General features: G+C 44.0%; 1 protein-coding gene across 1 annotated transcript in view; it reads right to left on the reverse strand.

Moving 5' to 3' along the window:
• LOC144828230 (connector enhancer of kinase suppressor of ras 2-like) overlaps positions 1–26,470 on the reverse strand; it is a 2,060,726-nt gene that overhangs the window by 1,026,027 nt on the left and 1,008,229 nt on the right. Inside the window, exon 9 of the mRNA XM_078686315.1 lies at positions 16,898–17,044. Within this exon, the coding sequence (XP_078542441.1) occupies positions 16,898–17,044 (147 nt within the window). The remainder of the gene's footprint in view (positions 1–16,897; positions 17,045–26,470) is intronic.

A 26,470-nucleotide genomic window follows, 5' to 3' on the forward strand; every position in this document is an offset into this window, starting at 1 on the left:
AGTGAGTAACCCACTGTTCTGGAAGGATATTAGACCCTATCTCAGGGGTATCGTTTTCCTGAAAAAAGTGGGTTTGTTGATAATTCTCCAAAAACCCGCTAAATCCTTCCGTTCCCCTGCTTCTCTTAAGTCTGCCCATGCTTCACCCTGCAGAGCGAGTTTCCTCCTCTTGGTCTCTTTCCTATATTTCTCCCTGCACGCCTTAATTTTTTGGGGATCCCTTGGTTTGAGTTTAAGGCTGCTTTTGAGCTCCCTCAATGCTTTTGAGCAGTCTTTATCAAACCATCGAGGGTTGCCAAAGTTCTTTATGGGTGCACTAGTTTTTAACAAGCCATCGACTAGATTGGCAATCTGCCCAAATGCTTCCAGTAGCCTTGATCCGTGGACTTCTATGTCTAAACAGTCATTAATAGCGGCTATGCCAGCATCCACAAGGGCCTTGTAGAACTTTTCCCCATCTATCTTGGCCCACAGTCTACATTCAATTCTAAAAATCATTCAATCGTGATGGCGTTTTTCTTAAAAATACCCTCAGGAGCGAGGCTGACCGGCAAGCGGGTTGGAGACACTGCCACCGTCTCCTTCCCGCCTCTCTATTCTCTATTATCCCGTCTAGTATTGATTAAGGGAATTCATTTCTATTGTCTGCTCCTGTCACGGTAATAAACACTCTTTAGATAGCTATAAGTTCTGCTGCACGTCTAGTCTGTAATTTACCCAAATTCCATCATATTTGGCAAGCCCTAAGGCCATTGCATTTGCTCCCTGTATGCAAACTGATTGCTTTTAAGGCCAACTATTATCCATCGAATCCTCGACCTCCAGTTTCATGATTGTATGGTATCAAAATGTACTAGACATTTGACCTCCCGCAATCTAAGATCCAATGATCTGCTACTTTTACACATACCCTGAACCAAAACAGTTAGTTTTGATGATTGCTCTTTTTCAGTTGCTGATGCTTATCTTTGTAACTCTCCAGCAGTATTCCTACATATTGAGCCATCTTTATTTCACTTTAGACAATATTTCGAGACCTACCTGTTTTCCTAGTAATCTCAATGCCTGGAAATGTCTGTATCATTAGCACATTTGAAACGTCAGTAAACAAGCATTTCATAAATGTAACATAACATAATATAACAGAACCCTAGGCCCTTAACGTCCCCTCATAGGGCTCTTCTAGGGTAATGAGTAACCTTACTCTAAGGTCAATCAAGGATAGAGGGAATTCAGCTAATTTGCAGTTTCAATCATCAGCATTTTACATCATGGGTTCAGTCTGTCTTTCCGCTACACAGGTAAACGAGTCTAACAAGTCCTTTCACCTGTCCCCTTGCACTCTGATGAGTTGTATTGAGGGGTTCTCCAGCGCGCTTGTGTATAGCTGTGGAGAATTAGTTGGTCTCTGTTGCCTTCTGTAGGGCCAGACTTGAATGGGATGACACCACATCCACCCAGTTGTCTTCCTATTGTTGCTACGCTGGGTATCATGAGGTTGGTTGAGTGTCCGAACGGTCGTAGTCCCAGCCACAACAGATGCAGTATTATGCTCAATGATTGGTAGCCCTGATGTGGTTTGTTCTTAATCAGAACGAAGGCTGGGGCTGTGCGAAGAGGGGGTCTTTGGCAATCTGCACTGCACATCTGGGGCGACTGTTCTGCAGATACAGCCCTGACTGGGCGTTTAGCTATTGAGCTGTTGGCCTTCAGCAATTCTGCAGTTGCAGCACCACTTGAGCCTTCAGCAATTCGGCAGTTGCAACTCTGCTCAGACCTTCAGCAACTTGACAGTTGCATCCCCAACTGGAGCTTCATTAGTCACGCAATCGCAGATCTGTCTGGGACTCTGGCAATCACACAATTGGAGAATCACGGTTCCAGCCAGGAACCAGAATGGGTGTCGCTGGGGGTTCACAGGCAAAAAGCATGCTTCTGGTTTGCTCGCAGGCAGTCGGTTTCTTCCTTGGTATTCCAAAGTCACCAGGGACTTGCTGGACTTCACTCTTTCTGAAGAGTATCTTCTATTGCAGGGCAAGACAGACTCCTTCCTTCTCTTAGTGCACTGGCAAACTTCTAGGCACTTTGGGGTAGACACACATCTCCAACAGCAGGAAATCTAGACTATTGTCACAACCCCATTTGGGAACAAGTGGGAGGAGAGTACTCCGATGCCAGTCCACCAATCTCACCAAGTAGGAATGGTAAGAGGAGGAATAGGAACCTTTAACATACGAGTTGATAATAGGGGAAGGGAGAGAAAACACACTGGAGTAGATGTCACATTTCCCAAGACGTTTAGATGTTTCGTGACTCAGGCTTTCACTGTCTCCCTTAGAGGTCTATAAAGAAATCACTCAGACCACGGGTTCTGCTTGTCTGACTATTAGAACAAAGGCAGGTGGTAAGTAATGGCAGTGGTGACAGAATACAAGTATGAAACAATCCACTACCTCCTTTATCTTACCTGATGCTCCATAAGGGAATGCCACTAAAAACCCAGGAATCCCAAGAACCTTCCCTGCTCTAAACCAAATGAGTGCTATTCTTCAGGGGCATTCAAAGTTACAATAACGAGGAAACAGGGCAAATGATAGAGCAAAACAAAGGTGAAGGGAAGAACAGTGATGAACCTAAGCAAGCAGAAACCGTACAAGTAGCAGTTGTTAGGCAAAGTACTTCTGACACCCGGCTACTTAAATTACCAGGGATGTGGTCCTACTCTGAATCCGATTGGTTAACACCAGCCTCTCATAAACCAGTTCCCATAATCTTATCTTTCTAATTCTGCCTTTCTCCCATGTTATTTTTCCTCAAGCAACCAAACTTCGCCTACTCTTTCCCTGAGTTATGACAACTTCGGGTAATGTACTCTCACATCTGGGAGACTGGCTGTCAGGCAGATACCTGCCTAGCTGCATAGCAGTTGTTTGAGTACTCTCCAGAGCATTCTCTCCCTTGGTCATAGGGGATTTGGGACTGAAACAAAGTATGGAGGTTTATGTCCCACTCCTATGCACAACTTCCAGACAGGGGCCCTTAGATTAGCATGACACCAGGGCCAAGGGAAAGGCAGAATACCATGCACAGAGTTGAGCACTAAAGGTAGTGGAACAAGCCTGAGGCATTTCCGTTCCAACAGCTTTGTTTGCTACTACATTTCCAGCATCTTTTCCATCAGAGACTAGTTCAACTTCTGCATTTTTGTGAGGTTCCAGTAAAATCTAAGAACATTTATGCAGAATTAAAAAATCATTTGTAGTAACTTATGTTTTTGGAAAATCAGCCACTAATGCAAGCCACTGGGTTCCATTCCAAATGCAGACATATCAATTACATTAGAGATCTCTTTTGCTATAATTCCATCTCAATTCAGCTTATTACAATTCAGGATGCTGTTCGTGAAGTTGGACTATAGTAATTGTTTAAGAATTCTGCATGCTTTAAGATTCATCTCAAGATGAAAATAATTTGAAACCTTTGTGAATGGCAAAAAATTATACATTCTTGTTGACTAACAAACCATGGGTGACCAAGTTTTCAAATAATAATTTCTCTTCAATCACACAGGGATTATTTCAGGTACAAGCAGTCAAAACTGTCCTCTTTCCTTTTTAATCGTTATCTTTGCCCCTTAGTATTACTGCTTCAGAAAATAATATACTTCGACATTTATTCTTATGCAGATGATATTGAGCGTATTTTTGGCTTACCTCTCACTCTGGGTGTATCTTAGCTAGGACAGATCAAAAACTCTTTAAAGTTCCTTTGACTGAATACAGTTGCAGGAATTGAGATCCTACTTACCCTAGCAAATAGGGTTACCTTCTGGTAGCCAGAAATAATGGCCCATCTCCAGCTCCATCCTATAGCAATCTGTCGGGGTTCGATAAAGATGTGTCTTTAAATGCTGAAGCATCTGGGGTAGCCCAGAATGGGGTTGTCCATCTCCAAATCTTAAAAAAGGTTCTTTTGACCATTGAAGCAAATTCACATACCAGTGTGATAAAAGCTGTCACAGCTGATCCTGTCCTGACTAGACTATGCTAACCAGGTCCTCTTGGCAGCTCCTGAGAAACATCTGCATTATCGTGAACTTTTTCAGAATCTGGTAGCCCATACAGAGAATTCAAAGGGCAGCATCACCCCTTTTTAAACACTTCTGCACCCCTTCCTCCAGAGACAAAAGCGTTAAACATTTAAGCTGTGTACTCATAAATACACGCTCTCTCATAAAACACAGATACGATGTCGCAGAATTAATAACCAGTCAAAATATTGACGTCATGTTTGTTACTGAGACCTGGGCAGATCTTGCATCTGGCCCAGACTTTAACATCGCCATGCCAGATGGCTATCAGGTAACAAGACTAGATAGATCATCAGGGAAAAGAGGGGGGGGACTAGCTATTATATGCCGAGACAAGTTTGCCATAAAAACTGAACCCCTTGATTACAACTTTGCGGAAGCCCTTGCTTTTACGATCTTTGTCTCCCCTATACAAACTTTCAAAGGAACCCTCCTCTATCGACCACCCACTTCACGCACTCTCTTTCTGAATTCTCTCATTCAGTTATTAGAGCCAGTACCTGCTAACCAGGACTACACTATACTGGGCGATTTTAATTTTCATTTGGAGAACGATAATGATAAGGACTCGCACACTCTTATCTCTGACTTCCTGGCAGCAGGCTTAGAACAACAGGTTAATATGGCTACTCATCAAGCAGGACACACGCTAGATGGCGTATTTACTAATAATGCCCATATAACATTCTCTACAGTGCTCCCACTCACGTGGATGGATCACTTAGCTGTCAAATTTACTATTTCAGCCAACTACTCCAAAAACTCGTCCACCGGCCCTTGCTCTCCGATCCTAAGTCGAGATTGGAAAAATATTGATGTCACGGCTCTACAAAATATCTTGGAATCTACGTCACCGGCAGAATTACTCGCTCCTCAGGAGGCTGCCTTGAATTACCAACGATGGCTACATATGGCACTTGACCAGGTAGCCCCATACAAAAAATTGCAGCCAAACCGCACCAAACCCTCCGCGGCTTGGTTCTCGGAGTCACTTAGGCTCGAGAGACAACGCTGCAGAAATTTGGAGCGGCGGTGGCGTAAATACTACAACAATAATGACAGAGACACTTATAAGAGTGCCTTGCTCAGCTACAGAAAGTTGCTTACTGCTGAAAAACGCACCTTCTACAGCACACAAATAGAACGTGCTCTTAATTCGAATAAACAATTGTACCAGGTGGTAAAAGATTTAGCCAATCCTCCAGCCCCCCCCCAATCGAACCATCCCAAATATTTTGTAACAAGGTGGCAGATTTTTTTCAGGCCAAGGTTCTGGATATTTTTAATAATTTTACTAATATAACGATCACTGACCCTACCATCCCGGAATCCCCTCTTCTGCCGTCAAATCCTAAACTTGAGGTCTTCTCTCCACCCCTGTCCATGATGGATCTCATAAGTAATGTTAAATCAGGCTCGCCACTGGACCCATGTCCCCCACGTATCCTTAAATTAGTACCCAACCTAATAGCCCCAGTACTCAGCAACATCTGTTCTTCCGTATTCCAGACAGGTGTTTTTCCCCCTGTCTGGAAAAAAGCTATTGTGACACTTCTTTTAAAAAAACCCGCTCTAAATACTTCAGAGCCAAAAAACTACCGCCCTATCGCCTCTCTCCCTTACCCTTCCAAAATAATTGAAAAGGTCATGAACCAACAGCTGTCGACCTTTATTGACCAGAACGGTCTACTTGACAACACGCAGTTCGGTTTCAGGAAGGGCCACGGGACGGAGACTGCCTTGATAAAAGCTGCCGAGGAGGTCAGGATAATCATGGATAAGGGTGGTGCAGCCATCCTGATACTCCTAGATTTATCCGCGGCCTTCGACACGGTCGATCACACCATCTTGATCGACCGTGTCGCCGCCCTAGGCATTCAGGGCAGGGCAAGAACAACACTAGCATCTTTCCTGGCCAACCGAGTACAGTCTGTTAAGATGGGATGCTTCTGCTCTCCTGATTTCACACTCCCGTGTGGTGTTCCCCAGGGCTCCTCGCTAAGTCCGACACTTTTTAATATCTACGTGTCGGACTTGGCGAGGGTAATCAAGTCGTTCGGCATTGGCTTAACATCTTATGCCGACGACACACAGCTGGTCCTGGAGATACACAAAAATGGTGAAGCAGTGGCAGCGAACTTTCAGGAGGGCATGAAGGCCATTAGTTCATGGATGAACCGGAATTGCTTAAAGCTAAATTCCGACAAGACGGAGGTGATGGTTTTTGGCGAACTGACTCCGTCTTGGTCTCCGGTCTGGTGGCCCTCGGAGTTGGGAGCTCCCCCATCACCTGTAACCAAGGTGAAAAACTTGGGCGTGCTTTTTGATAATAAGCTTACGTTTTTAAGCCATGCCAACGCGGTGGTGTCAGCCTCCTTCTTTACCCTGAGAATGGTGAAGAAACTGCTCCCTTTTCTTCCCCCAACCGCAGGTAAAACCTTAATGTCCTCCCTGGTGTTATCTAGGGTGGATTATTGCAATGGTCTACTGCTTAACGCACAAGAGCAAGTTCTGAGCAAATTACAGCTTGTCCAGAACGCTGCTGCAAGAATTCTCACGGGTATACCTAAGCACGCTTCTATCTCTCCCACAATTCGTGAGCTCCACTGGTTACCAATAAGAAGCCGGATAAAGTTTAAGGCCATGTGTATCATTCACAAGGCCTTAAACAATAATGGACCTGATTTCTTCAAGAGAGCATTCAAACTGTACAAACCCAGTCGAACACTACGCTCTTCTTCGGCCCAACAGCTCCAAATCCCATGCACAAAAAAAGTATCTTGGGGAGACAGACGTTTTGTAGTGGCAGCATCAAAACTATGGAATCAGATCCCCTCCTCTGTTAAAAATCAATCATCATTACTCTCATTTCGCAAACACCTTAAGACCTGGCTCTTTAACCAGTAAGACGTCAGTGGAACCCCTGCAATCTGCAAACTTCAGCGCCGAGACACCGAAAGGTATTTGCGCGCTTTAGAAATTTAAAAAAATAAATAAATAAATAAATAAATAAATAAATAAATCACCAGTAAACTGATGATTACTCCTGTGCTTAGATCAATTAACTAGCTGCCAATTTGTTCCAGAGTCATCTACAAAGTCATGACAATAGTGCAGATATTTAATCATACCAACTCAACAGTCTTCTCAGTATCGATCTTCTTTCTTCTGGCCCTTAGGTCAACCAATCTCTAGCTCATTGGCATTAATTGGGGTTGCACCATCTTGTTTGGCAACTGGTTCTGATCAGTAGTGGATGGAAGGCATTGGAACAATTTGACATTTCCGTTCCTAGACGAACAAAGCTTACTTCTCATCAAGTGTAGGCTAAAACTATGACTTTTCAACAATAGACACCTGTAACATCTTTTTACTTTTTACTGTTGTTATGTGCACTTTATAGATAAAATTAAAATGCTATAACAGAACAAGATCCTCTAGGAGCTTGCAATATTATCTTCCTACAAACTGAATCTTATTTTTCCCATTTATGGAGAGTATGTCATGGCCCCTCATATACAATAAAGTAGATGTCAAGAAGCAGTGCAGTATACATCTACTTCAAAGAAATTCAACTGAATCAATTCTTCATTTTTTTGTTATAAATACATTACTCTCATAAACCGAGCCCCAAAGGTTTCCATCTATCACAGATTACCCTTGATCGCTAGTTCAAATTTTAAATTCGTCTTCTTTCGTATGAATTCAATGCCCAAATGAACAACATGAGAATATACTCATTAACAATAACTTTTATTTCAATCTCTAGAAAAGTTATTTTGTGTTGTGCACCTTACTTGTTCCTTTATCCTCAATGAGACCCCTGTCATTCTTTATTTTTGGCAACAATTTAAGCAGCACCTCGGTCCTAGGAACATACCAAACTGGATATTGATGCACTGCAGGTTTATCCTTGGTTGATTCCTAGAAGGAATGATGTCACTGGTCAACCCACCCTTAGTGCTAAGGGCATACCCCCATGTAGCCTCTTGCACTGTACTATTGTGGCAGCTTTTGCAAGTTTTTCAGGTGGCTTGCGGAAATATGAGGATTTGTTTACTGGCCCCCTTGTGTAATTTGATGTTCAGAGTCTTGGGATAATTAGGAGGGCTGTGTTTACTGATTGTTGAACACATTTAACAATTAAAATCATTAAGGTATATGCAGTTATTGTGGCTGTCACCTTTCATGAACATTAGTACCAGTGAAGTAAAATAGATGTCATTTGGGCATCTGCTTGTCTGTCCAGTTTTAACAATATTAGCTGGAGGTGCCCTGACATATATTTAACATAATTTGAATTGAGGACCTGGGTGGACCTATATGTTAATGGTGCATTTCAGAGTGTGAAGCTGGTGTTCTGCCCACTACTTCCTCGATAGAAGTAAGGTTATAGACAAGCAGATGCTCTACTTGCATGCCCTACTGCAGATACTGCTGACCTTAACCTTCGTGGAAACCAATCAGCCAGCTACGGATCCCTGCAACACTGATTCTCGAACCCAAAAAGTGGAACAGCATTGGGGTGCTAAAGAATTGACCTCAATGACATCAGATGCTTGCAGACAGCTGCTCAGCCTCTCATATGACACCCTAGTGACAACAGTGGGATGCTCAAGAGATTTACTCATATTTGTTGAAGTGAGGCAGTGATGACACCTCTCTCTGCATCAACTTTATTTATTTTATCTTTTTCTTGACTGTTCCCTTGAACTTGGTGAAAATGGTACTACGGAACCTAGTTAGCTAGCGAGCTAGCCAAATGAAGTACCTTGGTGATTATTCTAAGCTCCATGTGCTCTTTGGCTGTTACCCACAGCACCCTGAAGTCAATGTATAAGACACTGTGTTATTTGTTGAATGGGGTGGAAGCCCCATCCCATAAAGTAATAAACACAATCATTGTCAAGGTGAACCATAAAAGTCATTAAATAAATTTGTGCTGAACCGTCCGGTAGCTTGGCACAAAAGTAGTCATGCTTACCTTAGTATTTATACAGCAAACAAACATAACACAAGAAAAATCTAACACCGATTTTTTAGAGCAACTTTTAAAATGACACCAAAATGAGAAATATACATTCCGTAGAACTGAATATATGAGTTTTTAAAGTTTTAGGTGAAAATATCACCAAGAAGCACACAGCTCCGCTCACAGTTATCTGGTCAAGATGGAACGTGGGAAAGTCACATATGGAGGCCTACCAGAGTGGAGGGCAGGTCATATACAGGGAGGAGGTTTGTCTTGTGGAAAAGTTACCTTTTGTGGTCATTGTGGGCGGTCATTGTTGTAGCGCAAAGTGCATGTCACCGCTGAAGATTTGCGGTGGAGGTCGACATGGGGTGTCACTGTCGGCGCAAAGAGCAGGACTTACTTGAGTTTTTGTTGCCGGTCATCACAGATGGTCAATGTTGCACAAAGAGCAAGTCCCACTGGAGGAGCCCTAAAGATCTGTACCTTCACCTTCTCTTTGAGGAGGAGTTCACACTGATGGTAGCAAAGGGTCAGAACCCGGGGTCATATCTTCAGCTCTTCAGGATCAGTACTCACTCCAGCAGAGGTAAGCAGCAGGGCTCAGGCAAGTCATGTTGGTGTGGGTCAGCTGGAAAGTTGCAGGGAGGCCTAGTAAAGCTTGTTGTGTCCCTCTAGCTCAAACAGGAGTTCAGCCAACTGACCCTTGGAGTCACTCAGGTAGCCTGGGGTTAGGGTAAATGGGTCCAGTCTTCCTAATTCAGTCAGCAGGGCAGTCCCCCTTCCTCAGACAGCAGGGCAGTTATTCCGAATCTTCCACAGGTCCAGGAGTGTTCTGATGAGAGGGTCTGAAGATGCTGTATTTATACCAGGTGCAAGCCTTTTTGTGGGAGAATTTCCTGACCTACCCCCAAAACTGACTCTGATCTGTTTGTCCCGTTTTCCGGGTCCTGACTCCAAACTGCTTATGGCGACAAAGGCAAGGGCAGGCTTAGTGTCCTGTTCCTTTGTGTTTGCTGCGGGCAGGGCCCTTTGAGGTGTAATCCATGCAGATCACAAATCCTCCCAGCCATCATGTCGGAAAGATCCTCTCCCCGCACACCTAGACCTCTTTTGTCTCAATGTCTGGAATAAATAGACAACCCCCAAAAGGAGAACCATGAGCAGTCATGTAACCCGGGACTCTGGCAGAAGGCACAGATGGTTTGGGCATCAAAATGCCAACTTTCTAAAAGTGGCATTTTCAAAATGATATAATCTAAAATTAAACTTTATCATTAAAGAAGAGTTTAAATTACAATTAATTTGAGTGTTAACATAATTGTTCTATCTGTTCCCAATCTGTAATTAGCAGTTTTTAACTGAAATAAGGTAAACTAGTGTTAGTCTATAGGAGAGATAGCCTTACAGCAGTGGCAAACTTTAGGATGTTTTCACTGCCAAGACATGTAAAACTTAAAACCACATGTTCAAGTTTTTAAATACCATGCACCCTTCCTTATGAACCTTTAGGGCCTACCTTAGGAGTGTCTTATAACTATTAAAACATAAGGTTTAGGCCTGGCAAAAGGGTTTATTTCGGCAGTTCAAAATGGCAGCTCAGTCTAAAACTGCTACACAGGCTGCAGTGAAAGGCCTGAGACATGATTAAAAAGGCTAATTAAGTGCGACAGCACAATGAGTGCTACTGTCCACTAATAGCATTTATTTACGGGTCCTGGGTACATGTAATGCCATTTACTAGGGACTTATAAGTAAATAAAATATGCCAATTGGGTGTAAAACAATTTGACCATGTTTACAAGGGAGAACACAAGCACTTTCCCACTAATTAGCAAGGAAAAGGTGCACAGAGCCCTAAAAACCTACAAAAACGAGTTCAGTAAAGGAAAGCGAAGGAAAGCAACCATCTAGTGACCCTGCAGAGATTACCAGGCCCAACACAATGTGCCTAACCTTTGTCTGCATATTTGACATACATGAACTTCAAACATTGCCCCGTTTTCTTTTAGGTACTCTTGAAGCAATTTTTTTTAGATATTTGTAAACCTTAACAATTACTGTTGACAATAAGAAACTTATTTTGTTGCAAATGTGTGAATCCTCTGTCTTAACTTCATTGTCCTTTTATGCAAACAGCCATATGTAAACCGCGTTTTCTGTATATGCTTTACATTTGTGCTTTTCTTGTATAGACTAATCATGACCCAAACCTTTCGAACATTGAAACTTCATAAACATTAACTGATTGTGAACATTGTAGAGCATGTTTAGGCAGAGTCCTTGATTTCTTTACTTTATGGTGCTTAATCATATGCTTTAAATGTTCCCTAGCCCTCATGTGGGATTTACCATTCTCCCCTTGATGGCTCGTTGTATCATCTTTGTGTTACATTTCTGTATTGTATTGTAGTTTTTGCTTTCCATTTGTATTTATTTCAGCTGTTTATATTGTAAATATATTTAAGATACATAAAATAATATTAAGTATTGTGAACACACAATATTGGCTCAGCATCTTTACTTTTTTGTGCTAATGATAACTATGTTGCAGTGTAACTAAACTCATCTCACGCACCCTCTCAGGAAAGCCTTGGAGTGTTTGACCATGTCTAGCCAGAGTCAAGGACGCTTAAGGGACCCACACTGTCTGTTGTGGATTAAGTACTAAGAACAATGATTACATCATCCTATGGGCTTAACCTCATTTCGAGATTTCACTGGCCTCTTTAATGAGCAGCTGTAAAACTCAGACATACAATGAATATGTCTTACTCTAATTGATCTGATTTTTTTAATGTTGTCAACTATATGTAAATAGCTGAAAGGGATGTTCTAAAAACTTACCAAAAACATCAGATCAGGAGTAATACACGAATATGTTCCTTTAACGCAACATTGTTTGTTAGCAAAACGTCTTTGATTACATTTTACAATCAAAGAGACAGGGGCACACATTTCTGAAAGCTAAAGACAAATTTCTATTAGTAATAGTTTCTGATATGGCCGGTTTAAATGCTGCCTCAGAAATCCAGTTCATCACAAAATTGGGGTCACCTACCACGGATACAACATTACTGTTGGTTCAGTGTTGGTGTTATCGATTTAAGGTTTTGAAAAATCGATTCCAGTCAAATTCATATTGTGAACGCTAGAGGTGTTCTTATTAAGTCTCACTTTCCCTTGCTTAATTTAGATCCCCCTCGGTGTTATGATCCAATCTAGCAATAACATATGAGAATCATAATTAGTATGAAGCCTTCAGTCCCCTCGACAGTTCCTCTAACACTGCTTTGGGAGTTCGAGGAGTGGATAAATGCCCCATTTTTCATACTCATTCTTAGAAATGTGTGCTAGTGATTTATTTTCTGCATTAGACCTATTGCTATATTGCTAGCCTGAATGAAAATGGAGCGACTGGGAAAGTTCAGAGTTGTGAAATGCCATCTAGCTTTATTTACAGGAGCAAACGTCTGGATTGCATCTCTGGAAAAAAAGGTGTATGAACTCGAGAGAGCACTTCACCTCAATTCAGGCAGTAGGTTTGGTATATTTTATCGCACTTGTGACGATATTAGACAAAAGGATTTTACCTTACTTCATCCGTGAATGTTTTAGGCCAGGTTTCCTGCGTATTTTGAATTTGTTTTTAAAAACATTTCCCAATTAAAGGTGGAAAGTTTAGTGTCACATTTCTTTTTTTCTAGAATGAGATATATCGTGCAGCAGAAACTCACAGGAACACATGCGTTGCACAATGTTATTATGTTTTATGAGCAGGTGGCTCAAATATATTCTTGACTCTTGATTCCTGTTGGAAATGGCCCTTTTTGCAGGGTTATCCCCAAACGTTTTGCTTCTTCCTCCTTTATTTTTCCTGACCTGTAGTTGTTACCACTGCTGTTCAGTGCTGAAGTGCATATGCTCTCTGTATAAATTGTTATTGTGATTGGTTATCCATGATTGTCATATGTGTTTTACCAGTGGGTCCCTAGTAAAGTGCACTGAGTGTGCCAGGGCTGGTGATTCAAGTGCTACTAGAGGGCCTGCAGCACTTATTATGCCAGCCACATGAGTAGCCCTAAAATGGTGTCTCGGGCCTGCCACCGCAGTGCCTGTGTGCAGTTGCTAACTGCCATGCTGACCTGACCAGTATCCACACTGGCCAGGCCTAACCCTTCCCTTTCTGTACACATTGGACACCCCTATGGAAGGTCCAAGGTACCCCCCTGGGCAGGGTGCAGTGTATGTGAAAGGTAGAGCATGTACTTGTGCAGGTGACATGCTCTGGTAGTGAATTACAGCCATTTTCTTTTTTCACTGCTGCAAGGCTATCTTGCTCCATAGGCTATCATGGGGGATGCTGGCTACAGTGGCTACCAGCATATCTTCCCATAGGAGCAAGATAGGACATAAAAGTCTGGTATATAGGACCTCTGCCAAGGAGATAGCTGGAAAACTGAAGAGGAAGGACTGTCCTGCTGTGGGTTTGTGGGCTGACCTGCAGTTGCTTTGCTGCCAATGAGAGGGGAAGGACTTTGCTGTTGCTGTGTCCCCTTGCTTGAAGAGATCTCCAAGGGCCTGAGGAGAGCTGGCCTCCTGTTAAGAAGTCCCAGGAACAAAAGGACTTCACCCCCAGCTTCCCCCTGAACTCTGCTGAGTGAGTTCTGCCCTTCCTAGAGTGCTTGATCCAATTGTGGGGCCTCTGGAAGTTGTTGCCTGCTCTTTGGGTAGCTGGACAAGAAGAAAAGAAGAAGATCTGCAATTTTCACACATCGCTCGCTTGCAGAGCGCATCGTCGTCAGTGCGAGAAAATTCCCTTTGCCGCGAAGATCGACACAGCGCCTGTTGCCACTGCAAGAACCGACGCATTGTTCGCTTGAAGAGCGTATCGCCCCGGTGCGGAAAGATTCCTGTCACTGCAAGTATCATCGCAGAGCCTGACGTCGCTGGGTGAGATTGTCGCACCGCTTGCTTGCGGACCGCATCACTTCGCTGCGAACATCGTCGCAGAGCCATCGCATCGAGGGGCCATGAGAGGAGAAGAACGACGCATCGCTGCCGCACCTGAGATCGTCGCCGTCCCAAAGATCGTTACATCGTGCCTGTGCGAGATGCTTCCAATCAAACCTGCGCACCGGAATCCATACAAGGTATCGCACCCCTCCCCATAGAGACCGAATTCAACGCAACACGCCCGCTGTGTCCAGCCTCGCATCGCCTCCCCAGTGTCTCAGGAGTGACGCATCGCTTGTTTTTTAACGCTGCAGCTTCCATTTGGAACCTTTGTCGCATCTACAGGTACTCTGGGCTAAATGTGACGCAACTGTGGATTATTTTAACGCAAACCCTAGAACTCTTTGAAAATCATATTCTTGAACTGTGTATGTTGGATTTTTGTCGTTTTGGTCTTGTGTAGTTAGATAAAGAGACTTTGTTTTTCTAAACTGGTGTGGAGTCCATTTGTGGTGTTTTTACTGTGTTACTGTGAGTGTTGGTACAAATACTTTACACATTGCCTTTGATAAGCCTGTCTGCACATGCCAAGCTACCAAGGGGGTGAGCAGGGGTCATCTAAAGAGTGTATCCCCCTTACCCTGACTAGAAGCAAGGGTTCCTATTTAAACATTGGTACTTACCTCTGCCTACTAGAGACCCCCAGATCTAACAATTCCCATATCTGTATTATTTGAGGGAGTGTGCTGGTGGCGTGAGGCTTACTAGAGTGACAAGTATGGCAGTTTGGAAATGAAAATAACTACACCTATAACCAGCGTACTTGTGGCTAGATCCCAGTGAGCAGCTGGCAGCCATTTTAAAGATCAAAATATCAGGCCAAAAACAAACAATTGTGCGAGAACAGTAGAAAGATGGATTGCCCTTTGTGCGTGCAGCTCACAATTCCTGTGCAGGGCCCTTTTGTCAGGCAGACACTCCAGGTTTTCCAAAAGCCCAGAAACCAAACAGTATTCGAGGAGCAACTGGACCGGCCCGTTCTTCACTTCGTTCTTGTGTGCTAGGGAGGAAACGGAGCTCTGATTGGGAGAACAGGCAGGGGTAGACACAGGGTGCATTATGTCAAAGCAGTAAAGTTTACAGTGAGAGGAGGAAGGTGGTGAGGGCCACACGTAGGCCAGAAGGCATTCAAACGTGTCACCAGCGAGACATAGGTATTTGAAAAGTCAAGCGATCACTCAGAAACCAGTCTGTGATGGTGTTCCCAAAATCTGGAACTCTATTCCCCCTCACATGAGAACCATTCCCTCCTTTGTAAAATTCAAAAGCCAACTTAAAATCATGTTCCTCAACCGCTCCCTAGGGACTCAATAGAATCAACCAGAGTAGGGAAGCAGACACCTCACACTGCTCCAACTCCAAGACTACGAAGGACTCCGAAGACTAAGACTGTCCTGCATTGTTAATGTGTCGCTCTTTTGTTTTGTGTGTGGTGAATCTCTGCAATGTATCTGATGTAAAGCACTCCGATACCCTAGGGTCAGGCCAGTGCTATATAAAACTTCTCAAATAAATAAAAATAGAAAATGCTCTCACCACCGTGCCTGGTTCCTGTGAGATAGCAGTGGATCTGAGCATGAAGACGCAGTCAAAAAAGGCAAGTCAAATCAACGAGGAGCACAGTGCAGGGAGATACACAAGCAACGTCGTAGACAGTCAAGAACACAATAAATGCAATTGTTAATAATAATATATGTTTTGTACACCTTTAGTTTCCATGCAAATATGAGAAATCACAGTACCAAAGCAATCACCATGTCTGGAATGCCGAGACTACTAACAGACGAGTTGCACGAAAGACAGATGCTGGGACTTATCATGGCTCTCCATGCGTCTAATAGCCGGTAGCAATCTACATTAAAGGAACAGGATCTACTTTCTCAGGATAACTCTCTTTCTGGTTAATAGACCATATAAGATCCACTCCACATTACTAAGGAGTAATAATTTGGATAGCGGGACGCCTTCATAAGACTCAGAATATATAACCGAGCTTAATTTACGGCTTTGCTAACGATAATGACATATCTTGACATATATTCGCCGTTTCACAGGAATATGACCACTCAACCACTATTTTGGCCTTGAAAAAGTCACTGTGTAACGAAACATGTGTCGGCTGATTTTCCTGGCTCAAATACAAGCTTCGTTCAATAAATATTTGGGGTTGTGTCCTAATTATAAAAACATTAAATTGAAGGGTGAAACTGCTCTATGTGATTTGTTGTCATGAGTGCTTTGGTACTGTGATTTTTCATATTTGCACAGAGGTATTTACCGATGTGTATTATGCACCCATGGTAGTAAATTGCATCTGTCCCGTATAGCACCACCTTGAAACATTTTGGAGACTTATCTATAAATTGTGGCACATGATAAAATAGGTGTGATCGACAAAACCATTACTACCCTTTCTAGTTGTTTGTACCTTTAGTTTCCAAACTCGCACAAAGTGCACGGAAAATTATGTTTTTTGAGGCTGGCAAATCGTGTGGACAGGAAGATTCAACATGGCTTAAAAAGCAAAATGTTTACAGTACAGAATACGTTTGGCCGACCTCTTACAAAAATTTAGTTGTTGTATGTTGACAGCATCCTTACTTTTGTTACTTGTCTTTTGTTAATATTTTCATCATTTCCATTTTACCAGAGACAGAATAAGTTGTCATTTAACTTTGATTAGACCGTGAACCCATACTCCACACGCGTGGAGCACATTGTGCAAAATACAGTTTCAAGCCACTGAATGCAGATTCACAAAGATACTAAAAAGGTGTCATGAATTAGCCTGTATCCATGGAGAGGGAAGAGATACACACCTGGAGGGCTAGCGGCTTCCACCTCACATTTTTGAGCAGTGCTGGGGCAGAAGCCAGAGTATTTTGCGGACGTTTCTTCAAGGTCAATATAACGCCATTGGGGTCTTCTCGCAATGCATTTACGAGGTTCTTTAACTGCCAGCCAACCTGAGGAAAAATCCAATAGTGAAACTTTGAAACATTTGCAGCGTGGAAGGCCTGATGTATAGAGAGTATTCCCTACAGATGGCAATGGCTGGTTAAGCAGAGATTGCATTACAGCTCATTCTGTGCTTCACCTATAAATTCTACCCGGGTTCCTCTTCGCAGAAATAATGAGATCTGATGGTGTTCTTGGTAATGACTATGGTATGCCTGTTTAACACCTAAAGATAGAAAGAAAGTGGGGGGTTTGTAGACAGTGATGGGAAAGAATAATGCCTCGTGCCCTCTAGACAAAGTGAATTATTACTTATAATAATCCCCAAGACATCACTGGGTTATCAGTGCGCTGCACCATAGGATTAAGATTTATAGCTATGGAGTAATAATTACAAAATGGCTCCTCAGTGCTATTATTAAAGCATGGAGTTTTTCCATGAAGATCACAGGTTGACAGTAATGGAACACGTGCAAGGCCTTAATTAAAGATGAACTATCATCTCTTCAAGACAGCGCCATTATCTCCACAGAGGAGATGGGAGATTCTGGAAATTCTAATAAACTTTGGTCATTAAACTGCGTGGCTGACTATGAACACATGAAATGTTTATCTTCTCTGCTTTCTCACTGACTTAAAAGAAATAGTACAATTCAATAATTCATATTATTAGAGTTTACTTGCAATTTTTGCTTTTTTATGTCCTATTTGCATTGCTGAAATAACATATTTTTTAACTTACAAACAGTGCATAAATTGATTAAATTTTCTTTTCGTTTAATTTGGTAAGCATTTCTTGTGGCAGGTTGGACTAGGGTCGAATTTGCGGACAGTTTAGGATAAGGCATAGAACTTTCACTGATAAAGAGATACAATTATAAGTATTTAAACGCCAAAACGTCACCCATTTGCACACCAACATCTCTCGATCTTCACACACGTCAGACTCTCTTCGTTAGAGTCTTCGAAGGAAGAAACAAGTTACTTACCTGTGGCTATTGATCCACAAGCTTTGTAGTGTTCTGGGATGGCCACTATTCAAATGTTACCATTTTGAAAATTGGTTCTTTAAAATATATAACTTTTTTTTAGCCTTTTATAGAGTTTGTAGTGGCTGATGGAATTGTTAAATAAACAGTGATTGCACTTTTCCAATACACGTCTAAGACTTGTCCATGATGAGTGCTGGGTAGCTGAAGAATTCTAGCAGAGATTTGGCCTAGTATTGTTCTCTCAAACCTGGCATTATCACTACCATCTAAAAGCAAAGAAAAGGGGCATATGTACTAGAAAATGTCAGAGTGTAGGGCTATGCCAAATTTGGCAGCGCCATGTTCAATCATTTTCAAAACTCAGGGATCCGCCAAATTTACTACAATACGTTATACCTCTGTGTTTTCCCTAGAACTGGTGCTAAATTTAGCTGATTAGTGCCAATGCAGGCACCATTGCACCAAAGTGCTTGGTGCAAGGGTACCTGCGTTACAGGATTCATTGTTTATGTGCAGTAAGGGACACCAAATAGCCATTATGGATTGTTTATGTGCAGGAAGGGGCACCTGCTTATGTACAGGAAGGAGAAATGCGTTTATTTCTCCTCCTTTTAGCTTTTTCTAGGTTTGCTGCAAGCAGAAAGTCTTTAAAGATTGTTAGGTGCTGGAAGTTGCCCCTTCCTGCACATAAACAATCCATAATGGATATTTGTTGCTTCTATCTGCAGCACACATTGAAGTAGTAAATCACCATTATTTAATGGTGGTTTAAGTGCAGGAAGGGGCACCTTCCTGCCAGTGGCAGCTCCTCCAAAATGACATCGCCCCACTATCTGGTGCAGAGCCAGCAAACAGAAAATAAAACAATGCTCCAGCATCGTTTTATTTTTCATTTGCCAGCTTGTGCGTGGAGGGACAGGGCATGGGATTGTCGAGGAGGAGTGCTTGTGTGTTTGGCTGGCCATCTCAGGCTGACCAAAACACACATGCACACTTAATTTCTCCAGCCCGGCTGCATTCAACAGCTGCTGCTATAAACTATAAGTGGTTCCGTTTGGTAGAACCAAATAATTTCTTTTATAAACAAAATTATTTTGAAAAGAATACAGATAATAACTAAATTAGCCTGAGATGCACACCCAAAAGTATTAACAATCAATAAACAATCCTCTTTATCTGTAAAGTCCAAAACAACTCTATTTTTAATTATTTCATATATTAAATTATTCAATATTTCAAAAAGGCTGACAGACAACATAAACATATGCACATACAATAAATAGTGACTAGAGTGACAAATGGTCAAATAAAGCACATCAATATCAAATTCATAAACAGCACAAACAAAAATTTACAAGATCTCTGTCCTCTTTTGAATTGTAACAATAACCAGCAAAGGCAATATATGCATGGTTACAGAGGTTCAGGAGGTGAGAGAGCACTACTTCAACGTTTCGACCCTGGTGTCTGTGTGAGTTTTAGAATCATCAAGTGGGGTCTTCCTAAGGACAAGATAAATACTAGTGTCAGCCACAGGATTCCAAACAAAGACAATGAGTTGGCTCCTCCAATTATGGTAGGAGCATGGAAGCAGACTAGCGTCAGGGTACGATGGAAACTCATACAAATTTAATCACGAGGCAGGTCCGTGCCTATCTCGGTCCTGCGACTCGAGTGTATTCAGAGTGGTATTCACCAAATTTCACTGTCTCCCAAAATGAGGCAGTTCTTAAAGATTTCTTAGTCTTGTTAAGTAAGTGATCACATTGCATCTGATGACACTAGCGGTTGTGCTTACAGTGATTCAATGGCAGGTAAGGAGAATCAATCTCCAGGTACAAAAGAGTCCATCAACCTTCCGGTAAATTATCAAAGCATTTGACATCCTCAAGCTTAGACCCTCGGGCTCCGGACCAATTAGACCCGTGGTGCTCGATCGAACCGCTAATTTGGAATGTTCTGTCAGAGAAGTTATGACAACTTGTAGTTTATAGCACTATTACCCAAGTTCCGAGGGACACAGGGTCACCCCATTGCCTTTATTTCTTGCTTTCAACATCTGGGCTGGAGAAACCCCCCCAGACACTAAGGTCTGAGCAGGGCGTCTCTTCAACCTGCTCAGACCAACCCCTTTGCTGCTCTGCAGCACAGGGATTGGCTGGGTGTCTGCCCCAGGGGCTGCTGGGATCCAGGAAAAGGCCAGCAGGAGCAACGGGGAGGTGAGCGGCGGCATCAAGTAGGTTTTTATAATTACTAACCTGTTGTCCACCCTCCCATGCTCGCTTACCCACACCCGCGCTTCCCCCCTCCTGCTCCACCACTCTTTGTTAGTGCCAGCCACCGCTGCTTCCTGCACCTAAACAATCATTAATGGCTTTTGGCTTTCCGCACACCTAGAAAAAGCAAAAATTACGAGAAATATAAGCATTTCTTCTTGTGCGCCATTGTGACGCCTGCTCTAACATGGCGTTAGTTTTCGGCACTGCCACAGATTTACATGTTTTTGTAAATCTTGGGCAGCATAAAAAATAAATGGGTGTTGTGGCGGAACGCCCATAGCAACACCCATTGCACACCCCTTTCACACCCCTTTGTAAATATGGAGAAGGGCATATCGCCACCAGAATGTCGCTAAAAGTGGCTTTCTGGTGCCGATATTGCCTTGTGAATTTCACCCAAAGTGTTTTGTGACTATGCACAGGACTCCACAAAGTAGCTATCAAAATTTAACAAAAGGAGTTTTTCCACTGCTTTAATATTATAGGCCATGGTCAAATGAAGGGGAGTGTCGTCTACATGCCCACAACCCAAAGCAATGCACTGAATAGCATATATGCATGGACAGCGAACCATTAGTGACACCTACAAAGAGAAAGGCGGGGCCGGCAACGGCCTCGGCGCAAGTATGGAGGGGCACACGCCCCCCCTTCCCCGCCTGCTCTCCATGGTGGGGCGCGCCCTGCCGCATCACTATGACGCGGTGGGCGCGCCTCATCATGGATTGGCCATAAGGGCTCCGAAGTGACCCAGAAGCAATTGAATCGCTTCCAGGTCACTGGGGGGCAGAGGTCAGGCCGGTTAGAACCGGCCTTGCCAGTAGAGGGGTTTAAAAGGCCGGAGAGCACGGGAGTCGGCCTCTTTTACTCACGCTCCCAGGTTTGCCCACCCAGCCTCTAGGAGGCTTTAATCTTTTTCTAGCAAAAGAAATACTCCTGGGCAGAATAGCGAGTCCTTTTGATCAGATCCCTGTGCACAAGTTTGTCTGTTCTCCCCTGGGGGTGGTCCCGAAGAAAGAGGAAGGGTAGATCAGGTTGATTCATAATCTATAAGCCCCAGAGGCACTTCATTAAATGACACTATCAACGAAGAAATCTGTAGCATGAAATATGCCTCTTTTGACCAGGCAGTAGATATGCTAAGGGCTCTGGGACCCAGGCACTTGCTAGCCAAGTCAGATATTGAGTCTGCCTTCCGGCTGCTGCCTGTTCATCCTCTAGATCACCACCTGTTAGGCTTTTCATTCCAGGACAAATTCTACATGAATAAGTGCATGCCCATGGGTTTTTCTGTTTCCTGCGCTTACCTTGACAAATTCAGTTAATTTCTGGAATGGGTTTTGACACAGGCAACAGGGCACCAATACGTCATGCATTATCTGGATGACTTTCTCTTTCTGGGGTCGGCGGGCTCCCTGGAATTTGCTTGGGCATTGCAGGAATTTTGCATGCTCATGCGTGCTTTTGGGGTTCCTCTGGCGCCTGGGAAGACGGTGAGTCCAGCAACCACGATAGAGTTTTTAGGCATTGAGTTGGACTCTGAACAGGGGTGTTTCCGGTTACCTAAGGAAAAAATTGCGAAATTTAGAGCAGTACTCCAGAAATGTTTGGCAAAAGAGAAGGTAACCTTGCATCAGCTACAACAGACAGTTGGTCAGTTGAACTTTGCACTAAGGGTAATACCTATGGCACAACCATTCTCCCGCTCCATCTCTCAGGCCATGACAGGCCTCCAGGAAAAACACCATCACACAAGACAGTCGTCTGAGCTTCGCCAGGACATGCGGATTTGGATCGCATTTCTGGAGGGTTTCAACGGCAGGGTAGTGTGGCCCGGTCCCCCCACTACTTCAGCGGAGTTAGGTTTATGGACTGATGCTGCGGGCAGAGAGGGATTTTGTGCCATACTCGCGAACAAATGGGTGGCACAACATTGGCCGGCTTAGTGGGTGGAGAGTGGTGTGACAGCCAATATAGGTTTCCTGAAACTGTTTCCCATCTGGGTTGCACTGACTGTTTGGCCTCATCAATTGCGTAATCAATCTGTGATTTTCTGGTCAGACAACATGACAGTGGTTGAATGCATCAATCAGCAGGCTGCATGGTGTAGAATGATCCTCCGCCTGTTGAAAGAGATAGTGCTGTTGTGTATGAAGCTGAACATACAGTTTAAGGGTACACATGTCCCAGGGGTGCTGAATAATGCTGCTGACGCACTCTCTCGCTTCAAGATGTAGGTTTTCAGGGAACACCCACCCTCGGCAGAGGCGACACCAACACACTTCTCGAAAGTACTCTGGCAGATTGGTGCCCCCGGCTACAGAACCTCGTGGCAGCTAGCCTAGCGCCCAGGACCAGGAAGGCTTATGAAGGGGCGTTTTTGTCTTACTGCGCTTTTCTGGGGCAGGATTGGGCGGATAGCTGGCATAAGTCAGGGGCATTCCTCCGGTATTTAGACACTATGAATAAGGAAGGGCGCTCTGCAGCAACAGCCAGGTGACATGTGGCAGCAGTTTCTTTCTTTGTGCAAATCAAAGACACTAGGGGCCCCACTAATAGTTTCATTGTGAGGAAAACACTGAAGGGGTGGCAGCGCCTCCAGGGGGCCGCTCCTGACACAAGACGCCCGATTGGCTTAGAGCGGCTGACGTCTATGCTAGCAGCCCTGGGTGGCATTTGCAGTTCAACAGGAGAGGCAATGCTATTCAGAGCTGCCTTTTCACTGGCCTTCTATGGAGCATTTAGGGTAGGTCAACTGGTGGCACGCAATAAACAGGATGTGCAAGGTGGGCTCCAGCTGAAGCATGCAAGGATACAGGGCGGCACTTTGCTAATAACCATGAAAAAATCCAAAACTGACCAGGAAGCCCATGGCGAAAGGATAGTACTTCACCAGGCACAGGATAATCCATGCTGCCCAGTGATGCACCTAGAAGCCTTCCTCCGACAGAGGAATAGTTCAATAGGGGGTGCATTATTAATGCATGCTGAAAGTACCCCTCTTACCAGGTTCCAATTTAAAAGGGTATTGGCCATGGCGATAGACAGAACAGGTTTGGATCCAAAAGACTTTGGGACTCATTCATTCAGAATAGGGGCTGCCACAGAAGCAACAGCTAGAGGGTTGCACAGCAACAGTGTGAAGAGAATTGGGAGATGGTCCTCCAATTGTTGCAAGTGCGGTGTGCGGCTACATATGTTGTGAGCGTGGCAATGCAATTTTCTCCTGATGCCTGTCCCATTTGTCTGCTTACATTTTAGTTTCTCGAACCTGTCACGCAGGGGGGAAACTGCCATCGGCGCATCACCAGCAAGATACTTCACAACGACGGGCACATCCACAGGACAAGGGAGCACATGTTGTGTGGGTCATTGGTCATTACTATGTACGGCGTATGAAATCTATTTTCCTTTCAGGTAATTACAGACAAAGAGCTGAGCAGGATGGTTTCAAGGCTTCTTTCCATGGTAAAGGGGGTCTCTGCCTCAGTCAGTTTAGGGTTTTCATTACAGATCTGTTGAGTAGACACAGTCCTCCACCCATGATAGTTATCTTGCATTTGGGTGGGAACGATCTGGCAAATCTGGGCAGAAGGGGCTTGATAGAGGAAATAATCTCTGAAGTGGGCTGGTTAGCTAAGGCATGCAAGGGTTGCACCATAGTTTGGTCTCAGATGGTACCCAGATTTAAATGGAGGGGGGGGGAGATTCTGTGAAAGTGTTGAATCACTCGGTAAGAGGATCAACAATTAAACAGGGAAATTGTTCAGTCTCCTCAGCTACAAAACATCGCACATGGGTGTGTCAGTGGGAAATGTGCTTCTTAAAAGACAGGGTCAACCTGACTAGGTTAGGTAACGAAATCCTTTTGGAAAATATAATGGCTTGGCTAGGTAGTGTTAAGGGCAGGGCATGACCTTTCAGTGTAGGAGGGTAGGGGGGGCCAGATAGTCGGTCAACTACGCTGGCCTGTGGCGGTAAGGTCATGATTGGTGAGCAGTAAATTTAAGGTCCTTAGAGGGCAGCGCCATTCTTGAATGGGGTCGCCCAAGGTGAGGGGCAAGTGGTCTCTTCTTGAACTCCAGGGGCAGTACATCTGGTTGGCTGGATGGGTGCAGGAGAGGGGGGAGTCATGCTTTCTTTAGGCTGGTTGGCCACTCCGCACGTGCACAAAGACATCACTAAACAGCGCAGAGTGCAAGGGCCCCCTTTATTGGAGTTAATAGAGCGTTCTGGGGTAACCAGGGGGGAAGTACCCTCACGGTAAACGGGCCCTCTGCGCATGCGCACTCCTACGGGAGGGCGTGGCTAATTGATAAGGATCTGACACCAGTTAGCCTTGCCGTAGGCCCAAATAGAATACGCAGAAAAGTAATTAATGTATGATTATGGTTCAGATGTTAGACTCGGATAGGAAATACCTTGTATTAGAAGTGTGTTAAGTTTAGCCATCTGATATCTGTACATATTAATTGTAATCAAATGTCATGCTATGTTTTCTGCGTAAAAATTTGTAAATACTGTTTAATAAATACGGACAGGGGTTGTACGACCCCCGCCTCCAAAGAAATCTCTCTTATGTCCATTTTTAATAAATGTTGGTTAAATGCAAGGTGGGGGAGGGGGATGTTCGGTAGTCCCTGGCCATAGAGAAAGACGGGGCCGGCATCGGCCCCGCCGCAAGTATGGTGGGGCACCAACCCCCCTTTTCCCCCGCCTGCTCTCCGTGGTGGGGAGCGCCCTGCCGCATCATTATGATGCGGTGGGCGCGCCTCATCATGGATTGGCCATAAGGACTCCGAAGTGACCTGGAAGCGATTGAATCGCTTCCGGGTAACTGGGGAGCAGAGGTCAGGCCAGGTAGAATCGGCTTGGCCAGTAGGGGGTTTAAAAGGCCAGGGAGCGTGGGAGTCGGCCTCTTTTACCCGCGCTCCCAGGTCTGCCCCACCCAGCCTCTAGGAGGCTGTAATCTTTTTCCCCACCCACAATCCCCTAAAGCAGATATTGGTTATTGTATTATGAAGGTTGTTCATATGTTTTTGTTTTCCCAATGAAATTGGATAGCAGATGTGTTGTACAATTATTTTTGTTCCTTAGAACTTTTTCCCATTTACAGGTCATCAATCGTCATATTTATTGCTATTCCTTGGTCAGGCGGTAAGGTCATGGTTGATGAGCAGTAAATTTAAGGTCCTTAGAGGGTGGCGCCATTCTTGAAAGGGGTTCCCCTAAGGGTGAGGGACAAGTGGTCTCTCCTAGAACTCCAGGGGCGGTACATCTGGTTGGCTGGATGGGTGCCGGGGAGGGGGGGAGTCACGCTTTCTTTAGGCTGGTTGGCCACCCCGCACGTGCACAATGATGTCACTAAATGGCACAGACTTCAAGGGCCCTCTTTAATGGAGTTAATAGAGCATACAGGGTAACCGGGGGGGAAGTACCCTCATAGTAAATGGGCCCTCTGCGCATGCGCACTCCTACGGGAGGGCATGGCTAATTGATAAGGATCTGACACCAGTTAGCGACCTTGCAGTAGGCCCAAATAGGATACGCAGAAAAGTAATTAATGTATGATTATGGTTCAGATGTTAGACTCAGATAGGATATACCTTGTACTAGAAGTATGTTAAGGTTAGTCATCTGATATCTGTACATATTAATTGTAATGAAATGTCATGCTACGTTTTCTACGTAAAAATGTGTAAATATTTTTTATTTAAATTTTTATTTTTATTTTAAGTTTTAATAAATACAGCTGGGGGTTGTAGGACCCCCGCCTCCAAAGAAATCTCTCTCATGTCCATCTTTAATAAATGTTGGTTAAACGCAAGGCGGGGGAGGGGATGTTCGGTAGTCCTGGCCATACAGCTGTTAAGTGTTTAAATCAGTCCTAAGGAAATATGTCTGTAAAGTACCATGGACGTCGTTTCACCAAATGTGGTAGTGACACAAAGTACTCTGTGAACTCCAAAGTCATCACACGCTTGACCTGTTGTCCAGTCTTAGCACCTCAACAGACTTCTAGTCATTGTTGAAAGGCTAGCGGAAGGGCAAGGAGTGGAAATGAGAGGAAGCACACAGATGTCTTAAAATTGTTGTTGCTGACTTCAAGAACTATGTCTTAACACCCAGCAGGGTTTGTTTCTTAAACTCTAGCCTCGCAGTTTTC

Source organism: Lissotriton helveticus, chromosome 4_1 (genome assembly GCF_964261635.1).
Source record: "Lissotriton helveticus chromosome 4_1, aLisHel1.1, whole genome shotgun sequence".
NCBI classification, from domain to species: domain Eukaryota; kingdom Metazoa; phylum Chordata; class Amphibia; order Caudata; family Salamandridae; genus Lissotriton; species Lissotriton helveticus.